This window comes from Trachurus trachurus (assembly GCF_905171665.1).
Source record: "Trachurus trachurus genome assembly, chromosome: 17".
Lineage (NCBI taxonomy): Eukaryota > Metazoa > Chordata > Actinopteri > Carangiformes > Carangidae > Trachurus > Trachurus trachurus.
The window spans coordinates 25,277,850-25,305,825 of NC_139900.1; the positions used below are offsets into that span (position 1 = coordinate 25,277,850).

The 27,976-nt window shown below is 41.9% G+C and overlaps 1 protein-coding gene across 1 annotated transcript; it reads left to right on the plus strand.

Annotated features, from left to right (window-relative positions):
- Positions 1-1,339: 1,339 nt before the first annotated feature.
- LOC311000882 (potassium voltage-gated channel subfamily B member 2-like) lies at positions 1,340-26,747 on the plus strand (the record flags this gene model as incomplete). Its single annotated transcript, XM_083991752.1, has 2 exons — positions 1,340-1,909; positions 24,783-26,747. The coding sequence occupies 2 exons, from the start codon at positions 1,340-1,342 to the stop codon at positions 26,745-26,747; spliced, it is 2,535 nt and encodes an 844-aa protein (XP_083847878.1).
- Positions 26,748-27,976: the final 1,229 nt, after the last annotated feature.

A 27,976-nucleotide genomic window follows, 5' to 3' on the forward strand; every position in this document is an offset into this window, starting at 1 on the left:
ATCGCTCAGAGTCTCTCCACAGGGGCCGAGTTGAGGATTAATAAGGGCCAGCAAGCTATTTATTCCTTGAGGCCCTCAACGAGTTAATCCAGTCATAAATAACACAGGGATGTTCCACATGCATTAATGTTTCTAGCTACTTTTTTCACATTTGAAACAAACATTCACTTTGACTCAAGGACAAGGTTTTCACATGCTGGTGGTTAAAGGGATAGTTCAACATTTTGGCAAATGCACCTATTGCCATAATCCCTATTCATAGGAGTAGGTTCATTACCTTTAATTGTTGGTGCTGTTTTTAGATTGTCGGGGCAGAGCCGCGAGCTCTGCACAGCGCATGGTACTTTCATGTTTCCCTCATCAAACTCATCAAATACACAATCCAACAACTCCAAAACGCTCTGGTGGACAAGTTGGGACCTGCACATTCACTACGTTATATAAATAATAATGGAACGTTACAATGCAGAGTTGTTTTCGAGGTAGGCTAAATGCAAAACCAGACACGGCTGCTTGGCAGAGTGACTGCAAAAGCGCAAGTAGTTCTGAGAATTTGCTTCATGTGTCGTAATGTTACATAATTATACGTTATTATCTCATAGTGTGGTGAATGTGCAGGTCACAACTTGTCCACCAGAGCGTTTTGGAGTTTGTTGGGTTGTGTATTTGATGGGTTTGTTTGATGAGGGAAACATGAAAGTACCATTCACCTCCATTGTGTTCACTGAGCAGCTGGCGTCTCTGCTCCACCGATCTAAAAACAGCTTACACCGACAATTAAAGGTAATGAACCTACTGCTATGACTATAGGGATTTTGGCAATAGGATAATTTGCCAAAATGTTGAACAACCCTTTAAAGGTCAAAGGTCAAGATCCAGCTTACCACACAAAAGTGATTTGGCCTTGCTAGCACGATGGATGTCCACTGGGACAAGCTGATGAGATTATGGTGGACAAAGGTGAAAGGTCAAGGTCAGTGTGACCTCACATAACAAACACAAGTAAACAATGAAAAGATTTAACACAGTGGACAGAGGAGTGACCTGAGACCAGTCTGAGGTGGTAACTAATAGTTGTGTAGCTCATTATCTTTACACATGTTGATGTTGTTGACAATCTGTGGTCATGTGTGATGTCTTGTGTTTTGCAGCCATGGATCTGACCCGAAGGCTGGTGGTCTGAACTCAGCCGGGTCAGCTCGGTCGGCCTCGGGAATCCTTTTCCTCGACCGACCATCATCTCACTGAGCTTCACAGACTCTCACACACTCACACTCACACACACACACACACACAACACCGGTTCAACCCTCCTCCACCAGCAGCACACGCAGCAAACATGACTGACAGAGTGACACCCAAAGTCAAGCCGGCCGCCGGCCCCGTGCTCCCGCCCGAGCCCATCGACATCATCCGCATCAAAGCCCGCTCGCGGCGGGTGAGGCTCAACGTCGGGGGTCTCACTCACGAAGTCCTGTGGAGGACACTGGACCGGCTGCCCAGGACCCGTCTGGGCAGGCTAAGAGACTGCAACACGCACGAGTCGTTGCTGGAGATCTGCGACGACTACAGCCTCACCGACAACGAGTACTTCTTCGACCGGCACCCCGTGGCCTTCTCCTCCATCCTCAACTTCTACCGGACGGGGAAGCTGCACATGATGGAGGAGATGTGCGCCCTGTCCTTCGGCCAGGAGCTGGACTACTGGGGCATCGACGAGATCTACCTGGAGTCGTGTTGCCAGGCGCGCTACCACCAGAAGAAGGAGCAGATGAACGAAGAGCTGAGGAGGGAGGCGGAGGGGCTGAGGGAGAACGAGGGAGAGGAGGAGGAGCAGGGCTGCTGTCCCGACAAGAGACAGAAGCTCTGGGACCTGCTGGAGAAACCCAGCTCCTCTGTGGCTGCCAAGGTAACAACAGCATGTACACACACTCCACACATTGGTGATGAGGTCTGATCTGTGGACCAGTGTTTGTCAGATGACCCCTGTGTGATGTGGTAGTGATGTCATCAGGTTTATCTCCATTCACACTGCAAGAAAATCAAATATCTTACCAAGTATATTTGTCTTATTTTTAGTCAAAATGTCATTTCTAGTCAAAACAAATTTAAATAAGACTCAAAACATTAAAAATCAGATTGTTTTTAGACACTTTTTCCTTCTTTCAAGCATATTTTCACTTGAAATAATCTGATAGTGGGGCAAGTTTTTCTCCCTTATTACAAGCACAAAAAACTTGCTTTCACTGGCAGATTTTCCTACTTATTTCAAGTGAAAATGTGTTTGAAACAAATGAAAATTATCTAAAAACAAATTAATTTTTAGGTGATGAGTCTTATTTTAAGTGGAAAGAGATTAGTTTTGACTAAAAATGAGACATTTTGACAAAAAATAAGACAAATATTCTTGGAAAGATTTTGAGTTTTTGCAGTGCACGTTTCAAATTTAGAACATCAACATGACAAACTGGAGGTGCGGAGTGTCAAGTTGCATTATGGGAAATGTAGAGTTCAGTATATTTGAAGCTTGAAACATGCTAGGGACTACAAGTCAGGACATCACAGACTTTAATCTAGTATGTTTTTTCATCAGAACAGAAACAGGAAATAGGAGGTAAAATCTGCTCGACTTGAATCAGTGTTTATGAAATTACTGCACGTGGCCTCAGCAGCCAGAAGTACATCATCAAAATCAACGTGTCGACTCTAAATCTAAATCTGAATATGGAATTTAAATCAAAATGTTGAATTTTGAAATTTAAATGTCGGTGAAATTAAATATTTAGCTGATATGCAAATTCACTCTGCTGGTCCTGGATGTCCCAAAATAAAACCTTGAATCAGCATCCAGTCAGTCTGATTTTTTGGGGGCAAAGAACATCAATGAAACGTTTGCAGTCCTTGCAGAGATTGCACTTTTAGATTAGAATTAAATCGGATATTTAGATAGCATTAATTATGAAAATATTAAAGTTATTTTTTTTAAGTAAATGTCACAGATATTAGTGTAAATCTGGTAAAAGGTGACATTATTTTGAGCTGTAGGAAAAATGTTGCTGCACCACTTTACACTTTGCACTCCATACTCCGCACGATGAGAAGAACCTAACCTTCTGGCCTATTTAAATGTCTTTAATATATATATTACGAGAGAGGATTAGGGCCACTGTAAAAAAAAAAAAAAAGTTGTGAATTCTGACTTAGAAAAAAGTCAGAACTCACTTTTTTTTCTTTTTTACAGTGGCCCTAATCCTCTTTACTTTGACAAGTTAAAACTATGTCAACATTTCATCACTGCCATCTGAAAAAAGTACAGCAGCAGCCATGGCGAGGGTCTTTTGAGTTAATCAAAGTTCAGACTGAATGATTTCCCACTAATGAGCAGCATTTCATTTGTTGTGTGTTGGACCTGTGCAGAACCCACACTCACAGTATTAGTATTCAGTCCTAGTTGTTCCTTGAAATGAGCCCGACTCCCACTGAGCTCTGATCTGTTTCCTCCTCATGCTCTGCTCTTCCTGCCTCTGATTAGCAGCTCCGACAGATCCATGTACAAACAACACAGGCCTGTAGAAAGCTCCTGCACCTGCAGAGACACTGAGGAGGAGGAGGAGGAGGAGGAGAGATCACTGCATCCTGTCCTGTGTTGAACTGTCCTGCAGTCCTCACATAAACTGAAAATGGTTCATTCATTGAATCGCAAAACAAACAAAAACAAAAACGCACGACACATTTTCACCCTCCTGCAGCATTTAGGATTTATCCACACACTTATCTGTGGCTCAGAATTCTGCCTTCGGCCCAAAACAATGGAGGTGAATAGAATTTTGTTTCCTGGCTCACAGAGCTCCTGTTACTCTGGATAATCCACACGACACAGTGTGAGGAGGAAACAGCTCCTATAAAAACTGAATCCTCACTCAGGGGAGCTTCTTCAAAATCCTTCCCAAAAAAAAAATCTTCACATTTCATATCCTCCAAAAGAGATGCGGTGGTTTTGTAGCATACAGATTTACTTTCTAGTTTGGTTTTTTAGGGGATGGTTAAAGGATTATTGTGAGGGTAAAGACTTGGTCCACTGATGAAAAGATGACATCTTTTATTCTTTGCAAAAAAATAAGTATGGATTTCCTCTGAGATAATCTGTGTGTTTGTTTGTGTGTGTTTGCAACGCGTACTTCATGTTCCACATTGTCCGTCAAATGTTTCTCTAAGCTTTGTGTAGTGGTACACACTGAGAGCTTTAACATGTCATTTGACCGTTCACCACACTGAGTTTATACTGTATTCCTGTTATTGTCTGCAGCAGAGCAGGAGGCAGATAGACAGCCAGTGAAAACACAAGGCAAGCAGAGCATCAGCCCGTTACTAATGATGGAGGAGAGGAGGAGGAGAGGAGATGAGAGGAGGAGGGGAGGAGAGGAGAGGAGAGGAGAGGAGAGGAGAGGAGAGGAGAGGAGAGGAGAGGAGAGGAGAGGAGAGGAGAGGAGAGGAGAGGAGGGGAGGGGAGAGGAGGGGAGGGGAGGAGAGGGGAGGGGAGGAGAGGAGAGAAGAGGGGAGCAGAGGGGAAGGGAAGAGAGGAGAGGAGAGGATGTTTACTGTCAGTACAGTGCAGACTCTCCTTGTTTATTTTATTTATGAGGAAATGTGAATGCGTTGGAAAAATGTCATATGAGGAGAAAGAAACAGGTTTGAGAGTTTGAAGAAGGAAGAAGAAGAAGAAATCTCCTGGTTCTCTGTTTGCAGCCGGCTGACTGTGTCCTGTCAGCAGCGTGAGCAGAGTCTGATCTGAGCTGAGGTTTAATCACAGAGAACCACACTGGACCTGATTATGTGTGGAGCTCAAATGGCTGAATCACCACCAAGTAGATCTAAAGTTTGAAAGTGGCGAGGTGGTAGCCTATGTGACGGTGCAGGCTGCTGCCACACATCTGCGGGTATCGCTTCAATCAGGAGGACAGTCGATTGAATGACTGATGGGCGTTGTTGCTCCGTTTTGAAGAGGTAGTCCCAGAGACAAAGCGATGTCTGTGTAAAAGGTGGCAGCAGCACGGTGGTGTAGATACAACACTGGGTAACACTTTACAATAAGGTACGCAAAATTAGAGTAGTTACTGAAGAACTAATGAGTAGTTCATGCGGAACTGAGGTACACAAAATTAGAGTAGTTACTGAGGAACTAATGAAGAACTAATAAGGAACTAATGAGGAACTAATGAGTAGTTACTGAGGAACTAATGAAGAACTAATGAGGAACAAATGAGGAACTAATGAGTAGTTACTGAGGAACTAATGAAGAACTAATAAGGAATTAATAAGGAACTAATGAGGAACAAATGAGTAGTTACTGAGGAACTATCGGTACACAAAATTAGTTACTAGTAGTTACTCATTTTGATGTCTCACTACTTTGGGGTATACAAAAAAGGTATATAACTAATGATTAAGTAATAGTTCCCCATTAGTTCCTCAGTAATTTGATTAGGCCTGGGTGTTTCTGAAGAACTAATAGTTAGTTCATCATAAGTTCCTCAGTGACTACTCATTTGTTCCTCAATAGTTCCTTATTAGTTCCTCATTTGTTCCTCACCAGTTTCCTCAGTAACTACTCTTATTTTGTGTACCTCTCATAGGTTCCTCAATAACTATTCTAGGTAACACTTTACAATAAGGGTCCCTTTAGCTAATACATTATTAAGCATCAATATATAAACTAATATGTTAATTAATGCTGAGTAATGCATACATAATGATAACTAATTACATTATTCACCTTGTATTATTACTTAATAATGTATTAACTAACTTTGAGCGGTAAACGTTACTAATAGGCTACATTAATTAATGTGTTTCCTAATCCTAAGTAATACATAATAATTATTGTTAATATATCTGTAAACAGTTAATTAATGCTTAATAATGTACTAACTAACATTAAAGCAGATATCAGCTTCGCGGCCGTTTCGGCTAATGCTGCGTTCAAGGCAGGCTTTTGAAACCGTAAGTTACAGCTTCAAGTCACAACTACGACTTGGTAGCGTTCCAGGTAACCCGTAGCTCGTGTTTTTACCATCCTGTTGTCTGTGAAAGTTCCCTATAACGGCCACTCGTAACTTCCGACCCGTGAACTCGTACCAGATCGAACTGGTATGACTTCACAGGAAGGAAAAACACAAAGTACGAGTTTCTTTGAACGCACCATGAGTTAGCAGCCCCCGCCCTTGTCAGGCATCAATTGGTCCTCGTGCTACGTCACCACATTCACGCGCATCCCTTGGCTGCACACACAGCCCTTCATGCCGTTCTCTCTCCTCATTGGATAACACTTGTATCCCACAAGGAAAATTTTCTCCTCGGGTTACAGCAGAGCAGAGTGACGGAGAGACTCGTGTTTAGGCTGAAATACTTCATGTAAGTGATTGCTGACGGAAAATAGGACTATTTAGGACTTATATTAACAAAAACATTCCACTGATATCTGCTTTAATTAAGGGACCCTTATTGTAAAGTGTTACCCTATTTTAATTTTGTGTACCTTATTGTAAAGTGTTACCCAACTACACTTCAACATAAAGTTTGTGTTGAAGGAAGCTACAGCAGCTTGAACATGTGGAGAGGTTGTGGCACTTGCCGGGTTATGATGTCACTGTGAACCTACATGAATGTGATTGAAGGTTGTGAGTGAAGCCATGCACCTCTCTAGATGTGTTCTTTCTCGTAATCACTTAGTCCAGCAGGTCATTGGTTTTTAGTCGATTTCCATTCAGTCTGTGCAGACTCAGGTTACACCTCACTTCAGTGGCCCTGAGAGCTCAATACACTGACACTTAAGAAAACATACGCACATACACGATCACAGAGTCGCAACCGCAGCAGTCCAGATTTGAGTCCGACCCGTTTGTGCTATCATCTCCTCTCTCTCTTCCTCTGCTGGGATATAGTTGTTATTCAATACGTCAAGAGTCACAACTGAGCACGTAACGGAATCAGTGTTTGGTGTCAGGTGTGTTGTGTGTTGTGTGTTGTGTGTTTTCAGTCTTCGTGTTACTGCACGATGAAGCTGTTAGCACAGCAGCGCACAAGGAGACTGAACCTCCAGGGTCGTGTTGACTCTCAGTTTCAGGGCGTCGTCAGAACAGTGAAGCAGGTTGTGTGAAATATAACAAACATAAAGTTCACATTCACTGAATGGGATGAATGAATGGATGGATGGATGGATGGATGAGTTGGTGGGTGGATGGATGGATGGATGGATGGATGGATGGATGGATGGATGGATGGATGGATGGATGGATGGATGGATGGATGGATGGATGGATGGATGAGTTGGTGGATGGATGGATGATCACATGGATGGACGGATGGATGGATGGATGAGTTGGTGGGTGGATGGATGGATGGATGGATGGATGAGTTGGTGGGTGGATGGATGGATGGATGAGTTGGTGGGTGGATGGAAGGATGATCATATGGACGGAATGATGGATGGATGGATGGATGATTTGGTGGATGGATGGATGGATGAGTTGGTGGATGGATGGATGGATGAGTTGGTGGATGGATGGATGGATGGATGAGTTGTGGATGGATGGATGGATGGATGGATGGATGATTTGGTGGATGGATGGATGAGTTGGTGGATGGATGGATGGATGATTTGGTGGATGGATGTATGATTTGGTGGATGGATGGATGGATGGATGAGTTGGTGGGTGGATGGAAGGATGATCGTATGGACGGACGGACGGATGGATGGATGGATGGATGAGTTGGTGGATGGATGGATGGATGATTTGGTGGATGGATGGATGAGTTGGTGGATGGATGGATGAGAAGGTGGATGGATGGATGGATGGATGGATTGATGGATGGATGATTTGGTGGATGGATGGATGGATGATTTGGTGGATGGATGGATGATTTGGTGGATGGATGGATGGATGGATGGATGGATGGATGGATGGATGGATGGATGGATGGATGGATGGATGGATGGATGGATGATTTGGTGGATGGATGGATGGATGGATGGACGGATGGATGATTTGATGGATGGATGAGTTGGTGGATGGATGGATGGATGGATGGATGATTTGGTGGATGGATGGATGGATGATTTGGTGGATGGATCTATGGATGGATGGATGGATGGATGTACCTGTTTGTACTGTTGATCCAGTCTTGCAGATCTGTCTGATGACAGTCAAAGTGTTTCACTGAAATAAAGACTGATTCTTTTAAGATGAGAACATGAGACACCTTAAAGACCTACGTTACCATGGTAACAACTAACAACACCTGCACTGACCAGTAGCACAAACAACAACCAAAAAACAGGAAAATATGGCTGACCAGTTGTGGTTTGCTAACACTCTTAGAGAATGCAAAGAGAGGGAATTAATTTTTTTTTTTTAAAGATTTGTTTTCAATTCAGATACTTCTTTTATTATTTCATTCTTCATTGAATTTTCAAAGTAAAAAAATGCAACTTTAATTATAAATTTGATAGTCAAGAAGTAAAAGAGATGAGTTTAGACTCACAAGTCCATCTGTGTCAGACTGTTGTATCTGAGCCACAGTCAAAGTCTGTCTTTGTGAAACCAGCTCCTGGTCACATTCAGTCAGCCAATAAAGATCAGACATTTGGACCTTCAGGTAAAAGAAGTTGCAACCACAAACACGCCAAAAAAAAAAGAAAAAAGAAAAGAAAAACTCTTGAATCAACACAACTGGCTTGTATTCTACTTCATACCTGACCTCCCTGTAAAACCTCACAGTCACTGGTTTCGAATCAGCTCCTGTTGTGTCAGGAACTCAGGACCAGTTGTTCAGGTTTCTACCAGTGATATAACAAAGGCCTTCATGATCAGACCTCTACTGTTGACACCACAGCAGACTGAACGTCATCAGCAGCCGAGGTGGTCACTGAACTGAATATCTACAGGCCAGAACGAGCCGGTCGGACAAATCCAAACTGTGATTTTTGTTTGTATTTCAACCTTTAACAGAGAGCTTTCTGCCTGTGCATCTTCAAATTAGCTCCCACCCTCTGATATCTTCGCCTGTGTTTGTCAGTGTTGGGTTCAGCTCAGTTCAACAGCTTTTGCTGCAAACCTCAAAAATAAGCTTTGTAAAAATTCTATGGTGTCTAAGTAAAGATGCAGCGTTGAAGCTCCTTTAAACACCAGAATGAATCATTTCAATTCAGCCTTTGTGGTCAGTGATGGCTGCACACCTTCCTCAGGCCAGGTGCTGCAGCTGATAGGAAGCTGTGTGATGTAATGTGTCGGTGACGTGTCCATTGTTTCTTATGATAAAGGTCCAGTTTATAGACGCCTCATCTCTCTATAAATACAGCAGCTCTGGCCGTCACAGGTCCATGTGACCGCCGTGGAACCGTAGTGTCAGCAGGAGGGAAGCTGCTTAGGCCGCGCTGCACCCAGACCAGCCGTGTGTGTGTGTCACTCCGGCTCTAAGCCAATCGTAGCGTCCCTTCCTGTGTGACGTCGTGTACAGATCAGTGCTACCGCTGATTAGAATAGAAGCATTACCTGGCCGTTTGGAAAACACGGGGGCGGCTTGTGCGCACACACACACACACGAGTCCAGATGGACAACCATCCATGATAGTTTAGAGTTATATTGGATAATATGAGCATTAAATGTTCCAATAATCGAGATTAGTTTCATACACTTTACATAATCTGTGTAATCTTCTTAGTTTTGGCTCTGATTACATTTTTTACATGTTCCCCCTTTTCTTTTGTAGTGAGAGGGACACACAGATACACACACACACACCAACCAACCAGATGATTAATTTCAGTTTCTTTTCAAGAAGTCAGGTAAATGTATTCAGTGTTTCACCTTGGCATCTTTTAGTTTGACAGTTTCTCACGTCAACATGATGAAGAAGGTGACATACACACTGTGCTGTCCTCAACACACATTTTTTCTAAAACTCAAAGCTCTGAGTTTGGGTGAGCTATGACAGCACATCTTCATGCTTGGTCACCTGTTCATAGTGGAAACACACACACACACAGAGTATGACTTAGGAGTACGGCTTAATCTCCTTTGGGGCTTTTACCAGGACTGCTGCTGCTGCAAATAGACTAACTGTTGGCAGGTTGGATAGTCTGTCCTGTCCACCATCTGACCTGCTGCAGGGAGGAGGTGAGGGAGGGGGGCGGAGCCAGTGAAGAGAAACTCTTACCTCAGTCATACGTAAAATGTTCGGATTCATTTTAAGTTAAAATATATGACTCAGGTATAAGATCAGTACTGTGGTAACAATAAGTGACACCTGCTCCAGTGATGGGAATAACAGCGTTATAAAATAACAGAGTTACTAACGACGCTACTTTTACCGACACCGTTTTTTTTTTCTGTTCCCACACTGTACTCCCCATTGGAGCATAGTCTGGGGTTTGCTTTTTCTCCTCCCCTCTCCTCATGTTATAGGTATTTTTCTTACAAACTTAATTTCCCAGCAATGGGATCAATAAAGTATCAATCAAAATCAATCAATCAAATCATATCAATAAAATGTGCCGTTACTTAACTCAAGAAGTCCTGTCACAAAATTATACACCAGTTAAAGTTTACATTATAATACACTACATCTACAACTACATCAACTAGTCAGAAAAAAGCCGTTGTATTAAAAAGTAAGACAATAGTCACTTTTCCTGGTAATTAGTTACTTTAGTTGCATTTTTGTCGAAAGTAACTATAACTAATTACTTTGTAAAGAGATATTTAATGGCAAATTGGCCTATTGCCATAATCCCTAAAGTCATAGCAGTAGGTTCATTACCTTTAATTGTCCGTGCAAGCTGTTTTTAGAACGGCGGAGCAGAGACGTGAGCTGCTCAGCTAACGCAACAGAGGTGCACAGTATTTCTACTCATTCCCCTCATCAGCATTTCCCTCATCAAACTAAATACACAATCCAACAACTCCAAAACACTCTGGTGGACAAGTTGTGACCTGCATATTCACCACGCTATGAAATAATAATGTAACATTACGACACATGAAGCAAATACTCTACTGGAATGTAGTTCCGGCTACGCATTTACCTGGAAAACAGCTCCATCTCATAACGTTCCATTATTATTTCATAGCGTGGTGAATGTGCAGGTCACAACTTCTCCATGAGAGCATTTTGGAGTTGTTGGATTGTGTTTTTGATGAGTTTGATGAGGGAAAGGCAGAAATACAGAGCTCACATCTCTGCTCCGCCGATTTAAAAACAGCTTGCACCGACATTTAAAGGTAATGAACCTACTCCTAAAACTATAGGGATTATGGCAATAGGTGAATTTGCCAAAATGTTGAAATATCCCTTTAAAAGTAACGTGCCCAACACTGACCTGCTCTGATGGTATAATGAATGTGTGGGTGAATGTGTCTCAGTGCTGATGAACTTCCTCTGTCCATTTACTTGGAGTCTTAATTTACCCAGAATGCACTGCACCACATTTTCGTGAGGTTCATATTGTATGACTGCACACTGCAGGGAACACACACACAAACACACACTCCCTCTCTGTGTTTCTCTGATGAACCACTGGTCCATAGCTGACAGAGTCCAGCGCGTGGCTCCGGCCTCTCACAGTGTTTGTCTGTGAGCTGCTCTGGTCTGGACCAGAGGTGAGAGCAGATTGTGTGCAGCTCTCAGGGGGGAAAGTTTGTTAGGAGAGTTTCTTTATGCACAAACATGACGGCTGTGAACACAGTCGGCAGCTCGTGACGACTTCTGTAGGCTTCCTGACCAACCAGCTCTCTGATCTAAACTCTATCTCAGTTATACACGTCTATTTGAAAGAAATTGCTTCTTATCCAGCAAAAAGAATATGTGCATTTGCCTAATATGACATCATATTGTGCTTTTTTGGTATATTAGATTAGATTAGATTTGATTAGATTAGATTTTTAATTGTCATTCATTATTTGATATTATAACATTATATTTACAATGGGTTTTATGCACAGCTCCACTACTTCCTGAAATAAGCCAGCTCCTTTATTTCCTGTCTTACATTATTGGACCAATTGATTAATCCAGGTGTGCCTGACCTCACAACAATGGTCAGGCACACCTGGATTAATCAATTGGTCCAATAATGTAAGATAGGAAATAAAGGAGCTGGCTTATTTCAGGAAGTAGTTGAGCTGTGCATAAAGCCCATTCCCATAGAAAATGATTGAGAAGTGGAGGGAGATGTCTGGTACGTTACGTTTTAGGTTCAAGAGGAAGATGACAGGTTGTAATGTTTTGTCGTTTCTAACCAACATCTTCATGACTGAGATGTGGAAACTGATTTTGGACAATTTTGTAATATTGTTGTGTGTGTTTGTATATTATATCATCATCCAGGTGTTTGCATCCAGTATTTACAGTAGTTAAATGATGGGATGGGGGTGACACCAGGACTCATTTATTTAATTTATTAAAGGTCTCATACAGTAAAATGGTCCATGCCCATGTGCTCTCTGATTACAATGGTTCTATTTTAATACTGTGAAAGTATCAAAGTGCAGTTTAATCCTGGCCCAGGTCCCGCCCACCTGAACCCACCATCCTACTTTTTTTTTTTTTGTACTTGTTTTAACTCTATTACCTACACAGTACCAAGGGGTCATTCTGTCACTGAGCTGGCAGCTACAGGACACAAAAACACATGAGGGATGTGCTGCACAGTCATTGGCTGACAGGATAATGATGTCAGAGAGCAATGGAGAGGAGTTCAGGGGCCACAGAGTTAAAATAAAAAATCAGTTGCACAAATAAAAATAAAGAATTCCTTAAAATGTTCATCATTCCAACATGCACTATAGCACAACATAATAAAGTTACCCACACTAGGTTCAATTTCATAAGCAATCTCATGCCAGCAGTTAAAGTACAGGCAGAGTGTTTCCTTATTTTGGCATTAAAGGGATATTTCAACATTTGGCAAATTTGCAACCATTGCCATAATCCCTATAGTCATAACAGTAGGTTTGTTACCTTTAATTGTCAGTGCAAGCTCTTTTTTCGATCGGCGGGACAGAGATACAAGCTGTTCAGTTAAGACTACTGAGGCTCATGGTATTTCCCTCATCAAACTCATCAAATACACAATCCAACAACTCCAAAAAACTCTTGTGGACAAGTTGTGACCTGCACATTCACCACGCTAGTTCTGAATATTTGCTTTGTGTGTCGTAATGTTACATAATTATAAATGATTATCTCATAGCGTGGTGAATGTGCAGGTCACAACCTGAGTGTTTTGGAGTTGTTGGATTGTGTATTTGATGAGTTTGATGAGAGAAAGGCGGAAATACCATATGCCTCCATAGCGTTTGCTGAGCAGCTTGTATCTCTGTCCCGCCTATCGAAAAACAGCTTGCACCGACAGTTAAAGGTAACGAAGCCACTGCTATGACTATAGGGATTATGGCAATGGGCGAATTTGCCAAAATGTTGAAATATCCCTTTAAACTCTTTAAACTGAACGTCTTAATTTGCTAATTAGCAATCATTTCAACACTTGCAGGTGTTTTCATTCTTCCTGAATGAAACAGAGGACATGATAGAAGTCAACAGTGAGTCACCGTGTGTGTGTGTGTGTGTGTGTGTGTGTGTGTGTGTGTGTGTGTGTGTGTGTGTGTGTGTGTGTGTGTGTGTGTGTGTGTGTGTGTGTGTGTGTCAGTATTGCTCAGGCAGCATGTTTTCACAGACAGCAGTAAGTACTGTAGCTGAGTGGCTGCTCAGGTCCACAGTTTTCTGGCACTGTGCCTCCAGAGCAGCAGCAGCAGCAGAGTGATGTGTATTCACTAATGTACTGTAGCTTTCCAACACTGAACGTTTTAATTCAAATGAGAGAGATTTATATCTCCATCAGGAAAGAGGCTGATCCAAAGTGGTTTGCCATCTACAGTAAAGTTCATCCTGTCGACGGTGAATCTCTCACTGGCCTGTGTTTCTGCTGCTGGGCTGCCTCTCTCCGTTTTCAGGCAGACACCAGTCATGTTTCCTGCAGCTGATTAATGTTAATATTATTAATGGATGGCTGTGCACAAGCTTAATGGTCGTTTTTTTTTTTTATCAGAGAAGAGAGGAAGATTTCTCTCAGTCTTGTGAAATCCTGCAGATGAGTCACCACAGCTGTATGACAGCCAGTATAGAGGATACTGTATGTGCACCTGTTCCAGCATTACATCGTGTGTTATATGTCAACGGATGTGTTTGACTCCTGGATCAGAGTCTTCTCCACATTCAGCCCACCATGCATAATGACAGGTCTGTTGGATTTGAGAGTGGTAAAACCTTCCTGACCCTCAGATTTAATTCAGACAACTTTATTAATGCAATACCAAGGACATAAACACACAACTACTATACCATGAGCCAATTCAAGGAACAATGAGATGGAATAAGTATGAGGAATAAAATAGATATCTAGCCCCTATAGTAAATAAATGACATCAATACATGAATGACTGAACATTAAAACTTAAATATAACAGTAAGTTAAAATGACAACTAGGCTGTCAGCATTTCATAGCCTGACAACAGAGAGAGTGAAGGACTTGGAGTAGAGGGCAACACTGCAACACTGACCTGAGAGCAGTACATGGTTCAGTTGGCTTACAATTCCTTTGCTTTCTGGGCCAAAAAAGACCATATGTCTCTGTGCTGGACTCCAATTATCTTCGAGAAAACGTTCAGCTCAGTATAACAACAACAATACAAACGCAGAGAGCATGTATGTAGAGCTGTATGAGGTGAGAGCAGCAGTATCTTCTCTGCTCTTTTCATTTGTCATCCTCTCACACACAGTTCATCATATTTTCATCATGTGACTTCATACTCTAGGTCAGTAGTTCAGGAGGTTTTTTAGCAGCAGCTTAATTCTCCACAGAGGTGTCCTGCTCTCCATTAAAACCAGAGCGGGGGATTAAAATGAGTAGAAACACTAGAAAAAGCAGGTTTACTTTAAAAATTAGAGACTACCCAGGAACGGAGGTCTGCGGTTGTTTTTAGACATTTTGAGATGGGACACATATTGTAAAGCATACTGAAATGATCAGCCATATTTTTTGCCACATTCAAATTTAAATGAAACAATAAAACAATATTTACTGTTATTGTTGTATTATAACATAAAAATGAAATAGAAAAAAAGTAAATGTGGTTTTAATTTTCAATGTTATTTTTTTTCTTTACCACATTCACACCAGTATTTATGAACTTACCTTATTTGCTCTTATATATAAGTAATAAGTAATGTAATTTATTACATGTAAACATATATATATAGGCCTATATATTTTTTTTTTAAGATAAGTAAAATTCACAAATCTAACTTTGGAGCTAAATGTTGCGTTCAGCCTAATTGACTTTACAATCGGTGCCCCATATTTCAATCTCTAGACATTACATATTGCAGGTTATGTTTAGAGCCAAATTAGTCCAAAATGTAGCTGCTTTAATGGAAACCTTTACGTTTATTACAATCTTTGTGTGACCAATTTCATTATGAGCTGCTTACAATCTGTAAACATCCTAATTAAATTGACCTTTTTTATTTTGTTGAAATACAATTTTAAAAATTGCTTTTGAAAAAAAGATAGAAACTAATGATACAACATGATTCCACTGGATCACATTGACCTATTTATTGTAATATGAGTTATATTTAGTAATGTTCATGTTTCAACAGCAACAATGTTATTTTTAACACTGTTGTAGTTTGTGTCATGTTGTGAGAGGGGCAATGGCAACAGTGAACTTTAAACTATTAGAGTGGAACATGTTGTAATTGTAGTCACTGCCTGTTCAATTTCTAGTTGGATGTAGCTTAGTTCCCATAGTTAACATTGAACGTCTATGATAGTTTGCCTTGTGCGACAGATGTATTCAGACTCTGTCATCTGGAATCTGTCTCAGCCCCAGTGAGGACTGCATGGGGTTACACTGTGTCAGGATCAGCTCTGCTGCTAACTAGCTGGCTAACCTCAGCTAATCTGAGTTAGCTGCAGTCACGTGTTCTCATAATGATCAGCACAGTGTGAGGTGACAACATCCCCAACTACATTCAGGGCCGTTGCTGGGAATTCTGGGCCCCCTGAAAGAATACTAAAGTGGGGCCCCTGCCCCCTGACTTTTCCACTTTTTTTCTTAGACTACGTATGTATTATCATTTGTTATTTAGCCTGCTTTGTTTTGATGCTAATGCAGCATTACTATGAGTACTAGTCAGGATCTTATGCAGAATAATTCAGTCATACAAAGATTGGACTACTGGGGTTTTTATGGGCCCTATACTGGGCGCTGGGTCCCTAGAATTATCATCACCTTTCTCCCCTATACAACGGCCCTGACTACATTACACATGTTTAAATTCATGTTTTAGGCTTTTCTAAACTTCTAACTTTCCTGGTGGAGTTATTGCAATTCATCTGAGGGGTTCTGATCATCAGACTGTTGTGTACTTGTTAAGGAACCTTTTTAGTGACTATATGATGCTGCTTTTTGTTTTCCTTGTTTGGCCTGAGAATGAATTGATCTCAATTGTAGGTTTCAGCCGTCCTCCATCCTCCGTCCCCCGTCCCTCAGAACATGCGGATGGCAGGAAGTGTGTGGGTTTGGGGGGATTGTGTTCAAAATGTGACCAAAAAAACGGATTCCTGAGACAATGTTAAACCAGCAGCACCACGGTTCTCCTTCCGTTGTGGTTCTCTGTAGGTGTTGTGGTGATGGCCCTGCCTGGATGCTGGCTAATAACACAGTGTGTCTGGCTGATTACAGCTCAGCATGTCACACACACCAGCTACAGGCTTCTCTTTGGGGTAATTACTGTAATTCTGACTCTGGCTTTCTGTCTTCAGTCTTTATTTGTACTACCATCAGTAGGCCATGAAGACATTCACATCCTAAAGATACAGTGTTGTCATTTTTCACGCAGTTGGTGCAGTGTGGAAATAATTTCTACAGCAACAGTGACAAATCAGGCATGTCTGAAAAGTACAAGCTCATCAGTGTGTGTGTGTGTGTGTGTGTGTGTGTGTGTGTGTGTGTGTGTGTGTGTGTGTGTGTGTGTGTGTGTGTGTGTGTGTGTGTGTGTGTGTGTGTGTGTGTGTGTGTGTGTGTTATCCAGCTGTCATCATAGTGTTGGAACACAGCTGGTCATCAGCGAGTCGAGATTTGATTTGGGGTTTCTTGATGCACTTGGGTGCTAAAAAGTCTTGTAATGAATAAGCCACAATTACATTTTGTACTAAGGGGATATATATGTCACCATTAACAATGTGCTCCACAAGCACACTGTTTCCCAGCAGTGAAAGCAGAACATCTGGATCGGTGACTGTGATAGTCAGACTGACCCCGGTGGAGCAGCAGATGAAAACAATAGGACTGCAGAAGGCAGCGGATTTATAAATCAGCCACGTTGACCTCTGCGGCAACAGCAGCTGTCCAACAGACCCTGCGCATGTTGTTCCAGAAATACCTCCACATATTGATCAGGGCTTGGGTTTCTCTGCCCAGTCACTCCAGCCACTCCTTCACTGGGTCTTGATTTTTTTTTTTCCTGCCTCTGTCACTTTCTCTTCTTTGCTTATTTGCTATCTGTCTGATGTGTAATGCCTTTCTCTCCCTCTCAGTCTATACACCACAGTAATGGAGCCACCCAAAAGGATCAGGTTTTCTCTGATGATAATGATTAGTAGATGCTCCTCACATCCCTTCAACAGGATGGGAAAACAAACAAATGCATTTGTTGGAGTTTTTTGTCTGAAAACTGCAGAGTCAAAGCGTACAGAGTTAAACATCAGCAATTAATCCTCACTCTGGCAGGAACACATCCCCACCTCCTCTGGTTCACTTCACTGTGGTCTTCAGCTCAGTGAAAAATACCTGATGGAAACAGTAAAATTCCAGTAAGAGTCATGAATGCTGGCAAAAAAGTTTGTACTGTCGGTCGCATCGGATTTTCTCTTGATGGATTATGTGATAAATGCTGATGGGAACAGTTCTTTGCCAGATAAATGTGAATTGCGATCACGTTTGAAATCAATTCTGCTGCGTATTTTAAATATATGGCAGTAAATAGAGTCAAAACAGTGTTTTTACACTGTCTTCTCATGACCGCTTGGTATGTCCCAGTTAGTTTGCCCATACGCACTTTTATAACTGATAGATGTAGTCAATGTTCCAGCGAATGAATGGAAATGTAAAATGTATTTTATACACCAATTTGATCGCAAAATCTGACATTTTTTGTGATTTTTATTCGATTTAAAGCTCTTGAATGGAAACCAGCTTTATTCTTTTTTTTGTGCTCTTCAGATTATTCAGTTGGCAAGTGGATGGAATCATAGCTTATGTGTCTGATTAGTAAATCCAGAACCTACACACATCTATCTATCTGTCTCTGTCTCCTCATTATTAAGACATTGGTTTCTAGCAACCACCATTCCAAAACAGTGTTCAACCTCTGGGGACCATGAGTATCTGTAGCACAGGTATCAGTTATTCGGACCAAAGTTTAGGAGGCAAAGGTCACAGGAGCGATTCAGTCATCAGGAGTTTCACAGTAGATTTTGTTCGCGCTCACACACAAATGAGAGAGAGTGAGTCCGGACAACTTCTTCCTCTCTTTGAAGAACGTCCTCACCATTGACATAACGATTCTCGGAGTCCAGTTCATTTCTTTGTTAGCTACTCGCTGCGATATGAACTCAAAGTGCTATTGATCAGCTGGATCCTAAATGTGGAGGCTCCATTAATTCTTCCTCCACTGTACAGCTTCTAAAGCAGCTTGTGTGTTCCTGGTACTGCTTTAAATCTGCCCTGGGTGCCAAGGTCACAGCATTTGGCAGCCATTAAGCCATTAAGACGCTGCGGGGTGGACACACTTTGATACACCTGCCCTCTACTTCCCTTTGTCCCGTCTCCCTTTTCTATTTATCTTCTCGGTCTTCTTTCCACCGTCTTCCTCTTTGTCTCTCAGTTTTCTTTTTCTTGCTTGCCTTTGCAGTTTTGTTGGAAACAAAGTCTCTCGGTCTGAATGGGATTATCAAGAAGCGGAGATACTGCACCCTGTGTAATGCTGTAATGCTTGGTGTCCTTTGACATGATTGTGATCAGTCAGATTGCCCCTCACCGGAAACTGAGCTACCCCCCCGCCCCAATCACGTCATTTTACAGGAATTCTCTTGGGCTGTGTGGACAGTTGTTGTAACGGATTAAATAACAAGCAGAAATGATCTGAGCTCAAGCAGATAGAGCACAGTTTAATGTTTCTTGTGTAACAGAAGTTTGCTAGTATTTGCTATTTACATTTGGAAGTTCCTTGTCCTTCCAGTCCTTGGAGTTAAATGGAATAAGGAGCAACGACAACTCATATTTGAAAATATCATACACTTTTCTTAGGGAACAGAACCTGGGTGTGGTATTCGGACTGGAACAACATAGTGGGTTATCTTTCACTACATGTTCACAAGTCATACCTATACACTGAGATTCTCACTGAGGACTTGGGGCTTGTATCTTCCTATTTGGCAATAACTTATTTTTTCTTCTCTGAAAAGAAACTTATTTCATTTTATGGAATGCTGTACAGTAATAGTCTTCATTTCTTTCAAATTATTTGACCTTGTCTGACCATCTTGGACAGGTTTATAAAAAAAACAACTTGAAAAGACAAGAGGACAAACTTAAGAAAACCAATTTCAAATACATTTATGTAAATTGATTTTAAAAAAAAAATCTTTTGTAGGAAGCAGAACAAAAAGTGTTACGTGTATTTGCTGTTGCATTACCATAAGGCAGTTTGCTCTTTTGTACACTACCTCATGATTTTGTAAAAATGTGCACCAATTTTCATGTTGTTTCACTGGAAATAACAAGATGCTGAATTTTGATTGGCTGTTGGCAGCAACACTGATTTTAAGTGATCAAATGTAATTTTTTTGTAAAGGTTCTACATATTCACTATAAATCACTGCACCAAAGTATTTTAGTCATAGCGCTTTCTAATGGCCCATTGGAATGTTGGCATTGCTCCAATGTTATACCAAACATGTTAGGTTTTGTCAAAATCAATTAATGATAATGATTTATCAGCAAATTAAGTCATATTGGACAACAAATTATCAACTTATTAATTAATGTCCACAGAGGATCATGGTCAAGTTTTGTAAAGTTTTCACTAGGGGTGTGTATTGGCAAGAATGTGAAATATGATATGTATCACAATACAGGTGCAACGATACGATATATTGCGATTTAATGTTAGCTAACTTGAGCGTGCAGTGAGCCACAGAACTCTTGCGAGGTCTCATTGTTGCGGAGCGGAGAAGTCAATGGCTGAATCGCGCCATAACTGATTTGATAACCACTGGTGAGGGTGTAATAAAATATTGACACACTGAAATATCGCAATATTTTATTTCGCAATACCATATTGATATCCAAAAGCACTTGATTTTTTTATAAGTAATTTACATGAAAACTTTCCTGGCAGTGGTTTATTTTTGTTCTGACTGCTGGTGAACCACTGCCGGGAAAGTATTCTTTTCTTTTTTTCTTTTTTTTGGATATCAATACGGTATTGCAAAATAAAATATTGCGATATTTCAGTGTCAATATTTTATTACACCCTCACCAGTGGTTATAGATGTTTTACATGAACACATTTTTTGATTCTTAAGATATGACCCAAATTGCAAACTAATTACTGGTCTACATTTATTGTTAATTGCATTAACCTATGTAAATATATCAAATGATACATACATTTTTGTACACTATTAAGCATTACTTAAGCATTAAATACTGAATTCATCATTTATAATACATGAATACTCATTAGTATGTATTTTATAAACACAGTTAAAAATGTTTTACACATAATTGATAAGCACTAACTGTATTTATAAACTACATGCTAATGAGTATTCATGCTTTATAAATGAAGAATTCAGTATTTATTAATGTTTAACTAATGCTTAATAGTGTGTGCTTATTATAAAGTGTTACCACATTTTGTAACCAGGGCATGTTACACCAGAGGATAACCCCACACACCTTCTTTGGTAAAGAAAAGGTATTGCGTCAAAGACAAGTTGACTAGCTAGCTAACACTGACGTACCATAAATGAGGTTAATACGTTATGTAATAAAAATGAATTACTTCAACATCACCAGCTTGTATCATGCTAGATAGAAAGCTGATTTAACCACATTATCCTAATTCAATAACTCATGTCACCAGTTGTTCACCAGACCTGTCGCCACACTTAGTTTTAGCACTGTGATAGCACTGAAGAGTCAAACACACTATGGTCTCAATCACTCTTGTTAGCTCCCTGTTTTAGTTGATCCTGATTTGTCCCTACTTTAAGGTGCTGACTGTAGCTCACTTAACAGCTTAAGAGTTTTCTAAAGACAGAATGAGGATTTATATCCAAGACTCCATTCAATCCAATGAGATTTTACTGTCGAAGCTACTGAATTATGTAAATTAGATATTGTTTATATATTATATATTACAATATCCTGACTGGTACTCCAACTGCTACACTACCATATCTTTACTGTTTGAAAATTCATCCATTTGCAAGAGATATAAATAGTTTCTCTGATAGAAAAAGCACACGTACGGAAGGCAATCTGTGCCATGCAATAATTTAGTATATTAGCAAAACCTTGAAATCAATTTCATATTTGAATTGTAATTATGTAGATGAATTCAGGTGGTAGTCAGATATTTCTGTCAGGAGAGTCAGTTTTGTTTTTACATTGATGCTGAGCCATTGTTCACATTCTGTAAACTCTGTGTCATTGATTGTTACCACGGAAACATTGGTCTTAAGTCTGAGTTATCTTAGAGATAAGGCATACAATGCTTTTGGCAGGTTGTATATTTGTGAAACAGTCTGACAGGACACCTGTGAGTAGAATCTAGACTGGCCTCTAGCTACACACAAGTACGAGATAGATTTGTGAAACTGGCCACAAAAGCCTCATGCATTTACAGTGAAAGCTGCTCAGTGTGCTGGAAATCCCTGATAGAACCACTCTCAGTCGTAACTGACCTATCAGATGTTGAGAATGACTGACTGTCCCACATGATGTAGCAGCAGACACAGAGCACGAGGCCTGTCAGTCATGGCATTATACACTCAGAGTGTTAAATTAAAGATATAACCAGAACAAATAGTGTAGAACCGGGGTGATAATACTTCCATACATAGAGTACAAGAGGTCACTGAAGAGTTTGATGAGTATTAAACAGGATGTGAATCATTGACTGTGGCCTTTACAGTCCTCTACAGTGGAACAACACCTCACTAAGACGCTGATGTTGGTTTGGCTCTAAATTTCCCATCTGCCCAGGACATTTATTTATTTATTCATTCATTTATTTATTTCTCAGGGGTGGGGAGGTGGGGGGGAATCGGGGGTAGGGGTGTCCATCAATTGTCTGATTCTTCCTGTTGGGGGAGGAAAGAATGAGTAACCACTTCTAACCTCTCTCTATCCTTTCTATAGATAGCAACACAATCCTATTACAATTATCCTGAAATGTCCTGCAAGGGCTGCAGAGAGAAGACTCAGACCACACATGCTTCAGCTACCTGAATTGGCTTGTACATTAGAACTCCTTGTTAATGTTTTTTTTTTTTTTTTCTTTGAACATAGGTTGTAGGTTGTGGTGGTAGCCCTTCAGTCAGTTTTCTAAGTGGGAAGTATGACAACTGTAGTAGTGGGGCAATGATAATTCAGTCAGATTTCCACACATTAAAATATGCAGAAGCAAAAACGTATCGGTTCTGTTCTGTAATAATCATTTCCCAGTGGATTGTTAGTGGAAGTACATTTCCTGAAGCACTTATACTTTACTAAAGTATCTCCTGTCATGCTATCTAATAGCTGTATTTTAATTTCAGAGGAAAACATTATACTCATATACAATATGCACTCAGCTGCATTTAGCCTGAAGAGATGGCATCTCAAAATGAATTTGTCTCCTATTAATGACCATGACTCCTCAGGTTTATCTGCTGACCCTTTAGAGAGGCCTGACTTGGGATCGACACATGACCAAACTGTCATGTGTAGCTATAAAAGCAATTAAAAGCAGCTCCACCTCCAGAAACAATAACATGTCCCTACTGGTGCCTTTTAATACTTCTTATTTTCATACTCACTATATGCATACTGCTCTATTGATAATTCTGGGCTCTTCACACCTCAAGTGCGTTATGTGGGCTCGTAAATCTGTACACTCCAAACCTTGATGACATCACTACGAATAGACAAGAGACATCCATCCCATACTGTACCATATCCATGCAGGCCGATCCCAGCTGACATAGGGTGAAGGCAGTTTTCCACTCAAGAGTAGGTTAGGTTCCCATTGGGCCCCTCAGAGGACAAGATTATAACAACTAATGTGGTTAATGGTGTGAACGGCCATGCACAAGAGAAACAGGAACAACAGTCTCCTTTGTGAGAGTCCAGTGTTCCGTCCTCTTCAACACACTCAGCTTTACTTCACAGCAGAGAGACTATTGCTCCACTTTTTTACAGCCATCAGAGCAGAAATAACAGCAGCAGTGACTATGTTAGTCTTGCTTTTTCATTAAAGAGGAGTAGACCATATGGCAAAGCAAGTGATGCTGTAACTGTAAATGTTTCCCAGTGGAGCCTGATGTTAGGAACTACTGTGTCCTTCATTAGCGTCCAGTTATTGTGCTTTGCAATCAAAAATCAGATAGTTATTCTCACTACACGTAATGGGATACAGATTTTAGGGATAAACCTTGTCGCATATTCAGGCCCCATGGCTTATGAGATCATTTACTGTGTTGTTAATTGACTCCAGTTTGCAATCTAGTAATGAACACTGCAGATACCTGGAGCCATGTAAATTGCTTTAGTGCAGAGGTCAGGCAGTTTCAAGGGAGGCTCAGTGAATGGAAACGAACAAATACTACAGGTTGAATTTTCTAGAGACAATGAACTATGCTGCAGGTTATCACTTCTGAGGGCTAGCTGGAAAAAGTCATAAATGAATAAATTAATAAACAAGAATGCTCTCTGACAAAGAAGTTTGCCATGTCCTTGTACAGAATGGCCAGTATATGGCGACATATGATGTAAGTCTTTCAGTGTCAGCTCAAAACACAGTGATGATGAAATAGGGATTGTTGAAAATGAATGAATGAAAATGAAATAAAAAGCTGCATTGAAAAGCAAAAGAACTATGACATTTAAGCTCATGACAACTAAGCTGAATTTTCTTGCAAAATATTGTAAATCTGCTCTGTAATAAATCCCTGTAAAAGATTACATTTGCTGTTATGAGAGAAGAATCGTATCTTATCTTATTGTGTAATTCAAAAAGTATGTGCACATGCTCTTTCACCTTTGTAACAAAGGATTTGGGTTCATCTCTGGATAAAAATAAAACACTGACCGACTAGGGGCACAAGGTGAAAAGTAAAAGTTCATCATCCTGGGAACACCCAACCCAAACCCTGCACAACCAAACATGTCATCTGGATGATTTTATTAGAGGGAAAGTCAGGTGACAATTCATCAATAGTTAGGATTCATCATCTGGAGAACATGAAAAACCATCTAAAAGTTGTGTGAGATGTTTCAGTCTGAACCAAAAGGATCATGACCTCTGCACCCCCTTCATCTCTCTATGTTCATGAACTACAAATATGCTTTGCTGATGCAGTAACACACGGTTTCTCTTTGTCTGCAGGTCCTGGCCATGATCTCCATCCTGTTCATCATCATTTCCACCATCTCATTGTCTCTCAACACCCTGCCGGAGCTGCAGGTGGTGGATGAGTTTGGCCAGTTCAACGACAACCCCAGCCTGGCCCATGTGGAAGCTGTCTGCATTGCCTGGTTCACCATGGAGTACGTACTGCGCCTTCTCTCAGCACCCAACAAGTGGAATTTCATCAAAGCGCCGCTGAACATCATCGATCTGCTGGCTATACTGCCTTACTATGTGACTCTCTGCCTAACTGAGTCCAACAAGAGCGTGCTGCAGTTCCAGAACGTGCGCCGTGTGGTCCAGATCTTCCGAATCATGAGGATCCTGAGGATCCTGAAGCTGGCCAGGCACTCGACGGGACTCCAGTCGCTAGGCTTCACTTTACGAAGAAGCTACAATGAGCTGGGTCTGCTGATCCTCTTCTTAGCCATGGGCATTATGATCTTCTCCAGTTTGGTGTTCTTTGCTGAAAAGGATGAGGATGCCACCAAATTCACCAGTATCCCTGCCTCCTTCTGGTGGGCTACCATTACCATGACCACTGTTGGTTATGGAGACATCTACCCTCAGACCCTGCTGGGCAAGATTGTAGGAGGGCTCTGCTGTATAGCAGGTGTGCTGGTCATCGCCCTTCCCATCCCTATCATTGTCAACAACTTCTCTGAGTTCTACCGGGAGCAGAAGAGGCAGGAGAAGGCCATCAAGCGGAGAGAAGCTCTGGAAAGAGCCAAGCGGAGTGGAAGTATTATTTCTATTAACCTAAAGGATGCTTTTGCACGTAGCATGGAGCTGACAGATGTGTTGGTGGAGAAGAGAGAGGAAAGTAAGTGTCCTGTGGACAATCATCTGTCACCCAGCCGCTGGAGCTACCACAAACACTACTCCAACACGGAGGCGAGTAGCCCAGGAAGGTCTCAGCACTCGCATTACCACGAGGTGGCTCAGCTGGGATCTCCCCGTCGGGTCAATCTAGCAGTGAACAAAACCCCTCAGCACCTCAGCGTGAAGAAGCTGGAAGAGGCTTACAACAAAACGGTGCCCATCCAGGAGCAGCAGGAAAAAACTCTGGAGGAGCAGGTGGAGATGAAAACACTGACATCCACGCAACGCCGGCAAGCTTCTCCAAAAGTCAGCAAACCCTCCAACAAGGCGGATGCTTTTTCAGGAGAACCGGGAGAAAGTTCTCTTCTCCACAGTGCTGAAGGTCAAACTCCTGCAAGACAGCAGCGCATCCCCCCTCCCCTGGATCTGAGTCAGATCAGCTCCATGGAGGTGAACAGAGGCACTGACGGATCCATCATCAAAGAGGGTGTGTACGAGTTTGTGTCCAGCCCCAAAGGAAGATCTGGAGACGGGGGTTTGGTGCCCCAAAGTGTGGAAAGTGTTGGGGTGACCTACGACAGCATCTCCAGCACCTTGCCAGATTATAGCAGCCCTCAGAGGACAAGAGCCCTCAAGGTCGACTTCGTCGGGTCCCAAGATGACGTGCTCATGGCGGTGATGACACCCGTGACGACCCCGGGCTCGGCCAAGCTCGCTCAACTGCTTTCTGATGACATGGTTTCTGGGTTTTCTTCACCTCCACAGGAAGTTAAATCTCCGCTGGCCATCCTGCAGTCTCTGTCCCCAGCCCAACAATCTGTTAGTCCAAGCAACTCCCAGGGGGGAGGTGAGGGCTCAGCAGCCAGGAGCTTAGAAGGTGAAGGGCAGCTCACAGGCTTAAGCCACCAGGGGAGAAATCACATGGAGAGGTCTTCCGTCGGCTCGGGCAACAGCCCAAGCCCACTGTCGGCTAAAGCCAGCCCGCTCAACTGCACCCAGGAGCTGGTCACTTTCGAAGGAGGGGAGGAAGGAGAGGAGGCAGCGGAGCAGACGGGGGAGAAGCGAGAGAACCACGTGGTCCTGGACGGAAACATGACGCCGCCCTGCGAAACCAGCATGTGAACCCAAAAAGCAGAGAGAGGTTCACAGACAGGGACGCCAAACAGACAGGTTGGGGGGGTTGGGGAGAGACTGATGGGATAGAAAAGGCAGCAGCTACCCAGAATACACTGTAACAACTATTACCAGTGGTCCACTCGTTGACAAAGACACTGAGGGGAACACATTTAGGCATATTCAGAGTTGTTGCAGCTTTTCTGGGGAGATGCACTCATCATATCCCACAGGACTCTTGAACTCTCTCATCTCTTTTTCTGGCCAGCGCTGCTGTCAGGAAACAGGTGTCTCTGCAGCATTGTCACCTTGTGGCATCATTGACGGGCATTGAGGGAAGTCAGAAGCACACTGCCCCCGCGGTCTGGGTTCTATCCGAACGGCGGTCTCGTGTCGGCACTCGCTGACCTGCCCTTTGAAGATCAGACTAAAATGCTGCATGGGAAAACACACCGACTGACTGATTGATGTTTTAGGGCTCAGGTGTGAGCATAAACAAAAGCCTTGTGTGAATGAGAATATTTATGAGCATCCTGGAGAGTTTTTGTATTCAGCTCTACAGGTATAATTTACAGTTTCCTATCGCTTGCTATTTAGGGCCTATTTTGTGTGACGGACTAATTACACCGAGGGGAAGACAGAAGGTGGAGGGAAATGATATTTTTTATATTTGTCGAAGCAACTTTTGAAAATTTATATTTTACAAGACTTGAAAAAATCAGTGATCAGTCATTATGCTCATCATCGTTCTCTCTGACCCAGATCAAACACAAGCACACGATACAGGACACAACGTCCCACTCTTGTAATTCTGTTGGTTCACAATGCATCTGCAGTCTCAGTGCTTCAACAATAGATTCTGTTTGTCTGTCTGTTTTTGTTTTTTGAATTTCTGTCTCTCTTTTTTCTACAATACCTGAAATGAATGCAGGGAAAGTTAAAAAAGGGACTAGACATGGGGTGTAGAGGTTGTTTTACAGCCTTTACAGTCACTGCTAGACCGCTGTTTGCACACTCCTCTAGGGTGAGACTGACTCTAGACTTAACAAGGAACATGGGTCTCTGGAACGAGCAGACATGTAAACGCATCATGACAGAAAGCGCACAAAGACAGTGGACAAGTTCACCGATGGATCACCTGTGGGTCAACACACACTGTCTGCTTCCCGAGTCAGGGGCTCCACCTTCAGGGTCGTAACCCAGTCCAGTTGTAACAGATGAATAATGGTACTTCATTC